The sequence below is a fragment of the Euphorbia lathyris genome, chromosome 1, assembly GCF_963576675.1.
Source record: "Euphorbia lathyris chromosome 1, ddEupLath1.1, whole genome shotgun sequence".
NCBI classification, from domain to species: Eukaryota; Viridiplantae; Streptophyta; class Magnoliopsida; order Malpighiales; family Euphorbiaceae; genus Euphorbia; species Euphorbia lathyris.
This window is the reverse complement of record NC_088910.1, coordinates 139,291,471-139,302,219: the sequence shown is the minus strand read 5'-3', so window position 1 is coordinate 139,302,219 and position 10,749 is coordinate 139,291,471. Positions and strand designations below refer to the sequence as shown.

Genomic DNA, 10,749 nt, shown 5'->3' with positions numbered 1-10,749 from the left:
AATTATTCATTTATTGATAAATCAATATTTATTATTTTATAGATAAATTTTCATTGTAAAATGCGCACATTGTATGTGGTAAGAAAAATCCAAAGATATCACTTAAAGTATTACTTGAATCAAAACAACTACTTGCTACGATATGAGCAAAATATACCAGAAGTTGTATTTGCACTACAAAAAGTTAAAGGATGATGTTCATTTTGGTTTAGGTGGAAAGAAAAAAACAATCAAACAAAGATGCATTTTTTCAAAAGAAATGACTTCTAGTTGATTGATTGAAAGATGTTGGTATATATATACAGTAAAACTTCTATATAGGAATACACTTGAGATCGGGTTATTTGTATAACAATTGGGAGGTTATTACTAAATAGAGTTTGGTATAATAAAATTTCTCAACACATAAAATTTTAAATTGGAGGCCTGGTTAAGGAATATGAAATAGTACCGCTTGAAATTGGTAAAAATTATCATAGACATGCATGGTCTATATAGAATGTATACCAATAGACATTAATGGAACAAATTAAATATTTAGAATTTCAATTTAGAGATTTATGGAAAAATGTAAACATCAATGAGAATACTATATTTATACTTTCAAGTTTTACTTTATGTTTCCAATTCATAGATCATTTCAATAGTTATTTTTAATATTTTTATAATTTAGTTTGAATTCTTAATATATATATATATATATATATATATATATATATATATATATATAATTATTACTATATAAAGGCATAGTTTCTAAAGGTGAGACTTGAATAGTGCATAACAAATAACGTTTGGGAAGTTATTCCTATTTATAACTGGCCCAAATATATATATATATATATATATATATATATATATTGTATGTAATTCAATAATTATTAATTTATATTTATCGAGGTTTAACTGTAATAGATTTAAATCTCTAATGTTAAATTTTGATATCAATTTTCAACTTATATTTAGGGAAAATTACATAGAAATTCATCTTTTAAAAACTATTTACAACTATGTCAAGTCATAATATTAGATTATGCCAAACTAGTAAAATCAGTACTTTTAAAACTATTTTCTAGGGTTTATGATTTATGAATTCGAGTCTAGATTTCTTAAATTATGGTGTAAAATCATAATATATAGAAAATAATAACATATTAAGAATTAAGTTTGGTAGTTTCAAAAAAAAAAAAGTTTGGTGATATGACTTAGTTGTAATTTTGTAGTTAATTATGATATTCATGTATTTGACCCTTATATTTACCTCTTTGTTGTGACTTTAATATTGGTAACAATATATGAAATGATAGTTTTTCATATTAAAATAAATTTACCTTATCTATTTTCTTTCCCTGTCATAGGATTATGTTCCTATAAGAAAATACTATTTTTCAAATAAAATAATAATAATTAAAATAATAGACAATACCATTTTTGCAGCAAAAGGAAAATAATAGACAAGAAGAAATTATGTGAAAACTGGTATTTCATCATTATTATAATTTGATAAACAGCTAATCAAAAAACATAAAATGGTAGAATTCAACACCCAACAATACTTAAAATATCCCTAATTATTCAAACCCTAACCCTAAAAATTGAATTTTCCATCATAAGAATTTCCAAATTGCCAATTAGAATCAGCAACATTATCAAACTCCAATGTTTTGCCATCACTAACAGTCACTTGGAAAGACAAACTTTGGCCTACCAAGTTACTTCCAGTCTGCCAATTTTGGCCCCAATTTCTGGACATTTGAAGCCATCCATTAGTTTTTGAACCTCTAATTTTGACATTAGTAACATCTCCAGCCCCTCCAACATTGTACAATAACACAAGAATCCAGTAAGGATGGCCCTTAATGTCAAATTTAATTCCACCTTGTTTGGAGCACGAAATTCTGCGATATTTGACAGATATAATTCCAGCTCTGTAGATAGCAATTTTAGTAAACATAGGCATGGATAAATCAAAATGTTGTTGGGGTGGATTGCACCAATTCCCATCTGGTTTTGAGTAATTTGGTGGACAAAAATTTGTGGCAGTAATTTTAATAGTCCCAGCATTTGGTATGCACCATTGTGGATCATTTACACACATTATCTCAAAACAGGCTCCACAAATTCCACCATTGTTGAAAAGTGCTGTGCTTAAGGCTGCTGTTTCTAACCCATAGCCTTGTTTGAACAGATCTCCATACCCACATGCTCTCAAATTTTATATTAGAATACAAAACCCCCCAAAAACAAATTTGTAGAGACTTCAAGAATAGTAAAGGAAATGAGAGACATGCCCTGCCACGTGTCAAAGTTCTCGAAACATGTCAGAAAGAAAATGATAATTAAGAACTTTTCAAGGGTAAATTAAAGTTTTTGGGTTATTGAATGCAATAAAAATATGGAGTTATTAAATGCAATTGGACAATAATATAGGGTTATTGAATAAATCTGGACAAGAATATGGAGTTATTGAATGCAATTGGACATGAATATAAAGTTATTTGGAACTTTTGAAAGTTGAATGGGCAGGTGAAGTTTTGAGCCAAATATAAAGTATAACAAATGTATTAAGCCAAACCGAACCATAATATAATAATTTTAATAATCTAAAAAAATCATTTGTAAGTTGAAATTAGACATCCATTAATTTATATTACTTAGGGATAAGAACCAAATTTAATCCGAACGTGTCAAAAGAAGTGCACATTTAGCCCTAACGTACGAAATGGTGCAAATATAACCCTAATATTTCCAAGAAATATCAATTTTACCTATGTGTTACCAAAATTTTAAAAAGACTAGCTTGACTGTTATTTAACTGTCACATCAGATATTCCAAACAAGTTTGTCAATAAATTGAACTAGTTTCGTACATTTCTTTTTGGTTATTTTTTTTTAATTCGATAGGTTATTTGTAACTATATTAATAATGCACTAAATATTTTAGATAGTTTGAAACCAAAAATATATAGTAAAACCTCTATAAATATATATTCTTAGGACCTGGAAAATTATTATCTTATACGAGGTTATTAATTTATCGATAAATTGTTAGGATTTTATTCCTTATGGTTTTGTTATGTATTTCTACTCTTCTCATTTAATGAAGTAAGTATGTTCATCAAAAAAAAATTATCGATAAATGAATATTTTACTAATTTATCGATAAATTAATATTTATTAGTTTATAGAATAGTTTTTATTTTTTACATTATTTTCTCAAATTAAACAATTAATTTTTTCGGTAAATAAAAAATAAAATAAATAAACAATTACTTAATGATGGTGCATTGTATCTAAAGTTTATTAGTTTTGCCAAAAAGAAATTTATTAATCTTAGGTTGGTGTGATTCCAAATAGAATTCATGTACATACATTAAAATATGAAGGGTTAGAATATGAAATGTTTTCAATTGTTTCAAGTGCACTATATAGAATTTATAAATAAACAAATATAGTTTAACTTCATATACCAAAACATAAAAAAATTCATATATTATATATTTTCTTCCATGGCTACTCATTTGAAAGGTGTAAAAAAGTATATGCTAGTTGATGAGATGAGAAAAGCATTATGTGAATACAAAAATAAACATCCCTCTTCAAGTCAAAAAGATTTGCAACAGTGGGTTAAAAAAAGTTTGATCTCTCTATTAGTCAATCAACAATTTCCGTACGTACATATTTTAACAAGTTACTTGCTTCAAAATAAGAAGAATGTGTTGAATGTAGTTTATGTCCTCCAAAAAGTTAAAGATAAAATTGAGTCTAGTTTGCTTCAAAATATATTCTAGTAAAGAATAAAATTTGAAACAAAAATTGTCTTGGAAGTGCTTTATTTTATGAATTATGTATGTAAATTTCATACGCATTTAATGAATTATTATTTTATATTTTTAGTGGGCCCCAATGAAGTTTATTAAAATTATTATCTTATTCATTTAGCGATGTTATTACTTTATTCCATCGGTCCTAGTCGGGACCGAAGAAAATTATTATTTAATCGAGGTTACTAATTTATCGAATATTCATTTATTGAGGTTTTACTTTATGTAACAAATTTAGTTGTTAGCGTTTTAACGTAATTTCTATAATTTGTTATTAATATACTAAATATCTTAGATATAATTAATGTCTAACGTGTCATAATACCTTGAATCACTATATCTTGTTTCCTATCCAGAGTAATATTGTGTTTTCGATTTCTATTTGGATTCGGAATCGTGCGGACATTGTGGGATCATGGGTTCCTAGTTGGATTAGGATCATGGGTTCATAGTTGGATTAGGTCATGGGTTCCAAGTAGGATTAGGTTAGATTGGGTATTATCAATACCCCATTATGTAAACCTAACCATGTAATTTGTTTTTCTGCCTCCTAATAAATATTATTCTCCTTCTGCCCGTTGACTAGCCAACACAACGTTGGTGAACCACGTAAATCTGTGTTTCTATTATTTACTTATTTATCTTTCGTTAATTTCGCACAACAAACTGGTATCAGAGCTCTTGGTTTCTGATTGGTGTTTTGTTTTTTGGAGAGAAAGATGTCTGCTATGAACGTGAAAATCCAAAAGTTTACTAGGAGAAATAGTTTCAGTCTATGGCAGATTAAAATACGGGCTTTTTTAAAATAACAAGGTTGGTGGACGCCGTTGAAGAAAGCAACGGGAGAGCTCACTACTGAGATGGCGATTCTGGAAGAAAAGGCATATTGGACAATTATGTTGTGTCTCGTAGATGACGTCATCACTGGGGTCTCAGATGAAGAGACTGTTGCTGGTCTGTGGATGAAGTTAGAGACCTTATACATGATAAAATCTCTAACAAACAAACTTCTTCTAAAACAACGTCTGTTTGGCCTGCGAATGCAGGAAGGTACGCAACTCAGGGATCATTTAGATCAATTGAACACATTATTATTAGAATTACGTAATATTGATGTGAAAATTGAAGATGAAGATGTTGCTTTGATTGTTGGTGTCTTTACTGCTTTCATATGAGAATTTTGTTCAATCATTCATTACTGGTAAAGATACTGTGACTCTGGAAGAAGTTAGGTCATCTCTTCATAGCAGGGAGTTGCGCCATAAGGCGAACAATACAGGTACAGATAAACTGATCAATCAAAAGGCCCTAGATCCCTAATCATACATATTCATACAATCAATTTCATCCCCATCCCAAATTGGATGAGGATCATTTCATAGACAAACCAATCATAGCAATAGGACAATAGGAATAATGGAAAAAGCTTCAATGAAATATAAAAGTAAAAGACAAGAGTGAGAGATAGAAATCCAAAACCCGCTTTGTCGATTCCGTTACAGAAATAGAAGATACTGAGCTTCTAATTGTTCTTCAACAAAAGAAAATAAAAACTGAAATAAACCTAATTTAGAAAGCTGGAAATCTAATCTAAATAAAAAGATAAATCTACATTATGGAGGAGAGAAAGCCCTAGCGGCTCTCTAATTTATTGAATGCCTCCTCCCCCTAAAGGACTGAGATTAGCTCGCTAGTTATAGACGTAGCGAGGAAACCCTAGGTCTCCGGAGGGTACAACAGTCATTTCCCACATTTAAAAGGGGTTTTTAGGCATAAAGATTCGACATTCCAGCAAGGGAGAGGCGTTTTTGCGCCTCTCCCGCCTTGTCTTGTCGAGACAGAGGTTGTCTCATCGAGACGAGTGGCTGTCTCATCGAGATAGTATGGTGTCTCGACGAGACAGTGCCTGTGTTGGCGAGACAGCCATGTGTCTCGACGACACAGGCATCCAAATGGGTCAAAAGGGCCGGTTTTTCTTCATTTTGGTCTCTGGACTTCTGAAATCTTCTCTAATGGTCCCTGACGAATCCCAAAAGTGCTCTGACGGTCCCTAAATTGTCCAGAATTACTCCAAAAGGCTCGGGTTTGGTTCGGAAATACTCAAATAGGCCTAAAAACGCCTGAAAACACATAAAACTCCATAAATACTAGAAATTACTTATTTTAACTCAAAGCTAACAAAACGATACTAAAATTGAAAGGAAATAAAGCAAAAACGAGCTAAAAGGGGTCTAAAAACCCTATACAAATGGGAAGTATCAGGATTGCGGAGGGAGGGATAGGGTCACTTCGACTCCATTGAGAAATAAAATGAAATTAGTAATGCTTGTGCGACAAAAAAAAATGAAATGAAAAATATTATGATTGCAAGAAATGTCTGATGCAGGGCATTTTTTAAGAATGGTGGATATAGGTTTAGTTCTTGCTCTATATATATATATAAGCTTAAAAAGCGTAATTAGTGGGCAAGATTTTCGAATTATGGAAATAAAACCAATCATATATTTTATGGTAAATTGCTGATTAATATATATTATTCTTACGAACCAAGATATTAACTTAATTACTTTTTTATTGATACTTTCCTTTTATTTATTCAATCGCCATGAATATTGATTTACTTAACACCTAATTAGAATTATCAAACAATATACAAACACCATACGGGATTGTACGATAGGAATTTAATAAGGAAAGAAGTAAATTAAAAAGGAAACAATTCAATAATTATTAATATTGATTGAGCCTTAAGCAAATACGATCTTGATCAAACAATCCCCGAAATAAAAGTAACTTAAACCCTTACTAATATCTTAATAATTTTCCGGACTATGAAAGCAATATACAAAAATTCCTTTATTATGATAACTGCTAACTAAAATTCTTATCGCACCAACTCTAAATTATTACTAAAGCCACACTAAAAGAAATCAATAACCATTCCAATCCTTTAATTGGACTTCTACAACATAAAGGAGTTGTAACTTTACTCTTATAATGGACATAAAATTTATAACTTTTTTTTTATCAAACAATCTTCAGTGAACAACTTATCCATCAACATTGGATATATACAAAGGCCATATAAGTATCTTAAACCACCAACACCAGACTCATTATTTCTTCCTAAAACACATTAACTAAATATCAAACTTATTTGAATTTCCCATCTCAAATTCCAAAGTACACTACCCGATTTCAAAATAGTTAAACTTGATTTTTTTTTCAGCTTCCAATTACCTTCACCGATGTTGAAGGCTTGGAAAGAAAGAAAAAAAAATCAACAACTCAAACCTTAAGACAAACTCAATTAATAACTCCACTCTCAAATGTATGTGTACAAATTTAAACAGATTATGAGTATTGGTCTCCAATAAAATTAAAACCATTGATATACAGAATTTCATGTTCATATTTAAGTATGTTTCATTATTAAGGTAAAAGCCAGAAATTCATACGAAGAAAGCAAAAAGTGACATTTTAATTTTAAAAAATATCATCTAAACAACAATAACAAGACATTAAAATAACGAATCTCTCATCTGAAAATAAATCGTTTGACATGATTGATTAAGACTTATGTCATCTAAAACAAGCTATAACGGGCAGAAATTATTATACGAACTGTCATCGCAAATTCAATATGCCAATTTTCCACACGTCAACTTGACGGTTTTAATTATTAGTATCTCATGTGATGACATTAAAGGTGACGGTAGTAATAAATAAGCTGCATCGTAACAAGAGTAAGATGACAATACACAAATAGGCTAATGTCATGTGTCATGCCATAACATGATAAAACCTAACTGTCGTCTGAATGTGCAACATACGGTAGCGACCCCATGACAGTTTATATGTCGCGGGACGACGGTTTTTAACCGTCATCTGAAGAGGGTTTTGGCGTAGTGGAAATTTCTGCTTTAATTTCGGTGATAATATCATTAGAAAATTGGTTAGTTCGGTTAATGCATTATAGGCATAACTAACCTATACCTTAGTCAAATAATTTTGAGAGGCTCACATTAGGATATGTAAATACCATTAAGAAGATATTAATTAGGATTGGAGACATGATTAATAATATGCCAAAAGTTTTTAACGTATGTTGAAATGATTTCTTAATCTTAATGCTTAGAATATATGTAAGCTTAAGGAGGCTTTGTAATATGCATTTTTTCCTCGAACTGCATGTTAACAATCATGTCAAAAGATTTCAGACCCTGAACTCGAACCTTGAAAACAAAGACAAATAAAATTGTGCATGCCTTTTTTAGGGTTACCTACAAAGTGGAACCTTGCAAGATGTTGGCTCATTGCATATATTGGAATGCAGTTCAAGAAGGTGACATATATGTTTGCAGTGAACACATCGACTAGGAACCCGAGTCTTGAAATTTGAGTAATGTCGTAGAAAATTCTCAAGTCCTTTACAAGTAGGAAATTTGCACTTGATCAGCTAACCTCTCAGCACTTTGTCACAGGGACCAATTGTCCTGCACCTATCCCTCCATATGTGAAGGAGGGCCTCCATTGTCACGTTGAGTTACACTTACACCTTTTTCTCTTCGATTCTCCCCAACCTCTCTTCTTCTCTCTGAATGAATGCAAGAGATAACTGTTCCTTAAGTTGAATACATGTATGGACCAGATCATAATATCAAGAAATACATGACATGAGATAATTAATATTACGAAAATCGTATAACCAAAAGATGAATGGTTTCAATACATATTATGTCCATATTTTATTTTATTTTATTCTATTAATAAGTTGCTTTGTTTTCTAAAGAAACTTACATAATCTGCTTCAACTACAAATATCAAAAGCTCTTGTTGAAGTTCAGGATTAGAGTGTATCGTAACTTTCCATCCATCAGTCGATGATATAGATTTGAAATCATTCACAATGATACGAACACAAATCAAGGATTGTCGTGGTGAATCATATGCCTTTGGTTACTGAAACACATCTACTTCATTTTCTTCGTCAAGTCAACTGTTCTAGAAAATGTACACAAATCCTCTTGAGTGGTTGGATTGAATATGAGTGTGACAAAACTAGTAAATGAAGAATAAACTTCTTCGTATCTTCTTCCTCAAAGCTGCATTTGCATATAAAAGAACGAATTTTATTAAGACATAGTACAACAAAAACAACCAAACTCTTTCTCTAAGACTACAAATACTATATCATATGTACATATATTGGTAGTCTTAGAGAAAGAGTTTGGCTGTTTTTGCTTTACGATGTCTTAATAGAATTCGTTCTTTTATATACAAATTCAGCTTTGAGAAAGAAGATATGAACAAGTTTGTTCAAACTAATCACTCAAAAAAAATTGTGTACACTTTCTGGAGCACAGTTTGGTTGACAAAGCAAATGAAGTAGATGTGCTTCAGTTACCAAGGGCTTGTGATTCTCCACGCCTCTCTTTGATTTGTGTTCGTATGATTGTGAAGGATTTTAAATCTATATCATCGACTGATGGATGAAAAGTTATGAGACATGCTCTAATCCTGACCTTGAAAAAGCGCTTCTAAAATTTTGTAGTTGAAGCAGATTATGTAAGTTCCTTTGAAAAATAAAGTAACTTATTAATAGAATAGAATATTGAGATAATATATTGAAACCATTCATCTTTTAGTTATACTATTCTGATAATATTAATTATGTCATGTCATGTATTTCTTAATATTATGATGTGTTCCATACAAGTATTCAACTTAAGGAACTATTGTCTTTTGCATTCATTCAGAGAGAAGAAGAAAGGTTGAGGAGAATCGAAGAGAAAAAGGTGTACGTGTAACTCAACCTGATAATGAAGGCCCTCCTTCACATATGGAGCGATGGATGCAGGACAATTGTTCCCGGTGACAAAGTACTGAGAGATTGGTAGATCAAGTGCAAATTTCCTGCTTGTAAAGGACTTGAAAATTTACTATGACATTACTCGAATTGCAAGACTCGAGTTCCTGGTTGATGTGTTCACTGCAAACATATGTGGCACCTTCTTGAACTACATTCCAATATATGCAATGAGCCAGAAGCTTGCAAAGTTCCACTCTATAGGTAAGCCTAAAAAAGACATGCACAATTTTATTTGTCTTTGTTTTCAAGGTTGAGGTCTGAAATCTATTGACATGATTGTTAACAGGCATTTCATATTATAATTATTCCGATTGGGTTTTACTGATTCCGACCAGAGTTTCCAGTACCTACATTTCTAATTAATTCATCCATAGTCTACCCTTTCAACATCTCTAATTCTCACTTAACAGCTTTCTCGAACTTCACAATCACAGTCAGCCAATTGCGAAGATGTGAAAGCTTCTATGTTATTAAATAATAATGCTGTTGTTTCTTCTACTGTAGTTGGGAATTTAATTTTCGAAGAGTCAGGATCGGAGGTCGTCATTAAGAAGAATTTTCATGTGAATCTTAGTTCTTCTGGTGTGGCTATTAATGAGAGTGCAGTGGAAGCTGTGAATGGTGAGAGAATAAGAGATGGAGCTCTCACTTTGTTATTGAACCATGAAAGTAGCATTTTGGGGAGATTTATGGTTTGTGAAGAAATGGGAGGAAAGGATACAAAATGTGGTTGTGTTATATGAGAATTTGAAGGTTGTTACCATTAGTTTTTCTCTCTTATGAAGTTTTTGAATTCTACAAGTTTTGTTATTCTTTGAATTCTACAAGTATTCATTAGTCAATTTTTGCTTTCTTTAAGTTATATGGGTCTATGTAGTAATTAACATTTAGGAGTTTGGAACCAACCCTAAAGAGTTTGGAACCAACACTAATCTTCTATTGAACTTCAGGAAATTTATACAGAATTACAAACATCAGTTACAACTGACTTCCATAACTTCTCCTAAACATAAGCAATAACTGAATAACTTCTCCTGAATTCAAATAATTAAA

The 10,749-nt window shown here is 31.0% G+C and overlaps 1 protein-coding gene and 1 pseudogene across 1 annotated transcript; both read right to left on the bottom strand.

Annotated features, from left to right (window-relative positions):
• Positions 1–1,588: 1,588 nt before the first annotated feature.
• Positions 1,589–4,337, bottom strand: LOC136219632 (expansin-A23-like). The gene is made up of 2 exons (XM_066007110.1): positions 4,333–4,337; positions 1,589–2,207 (listed from the first exon to the last, which is right to left on the bottom strand). The coding sequence occupies exons 1-2, from the start codon at positions 4,335–4,337 to the stop codon at positions 1,589–1,591; spliced, it is 624 nt and encodes a 207-aa protein (XP_065863182.1).
• A 3,766-nt stretch (positions 4,338–8,103) lies between these two features.
• LOC136219623 (BTB/POZ and TAZ domain-containing protein 3-like) lies at positions 8,104–9,021 on the bottom strand (annotated as a pseudogene).
• Positions 9,022–10,749: the final 1,728 nt, after the last annotated feature.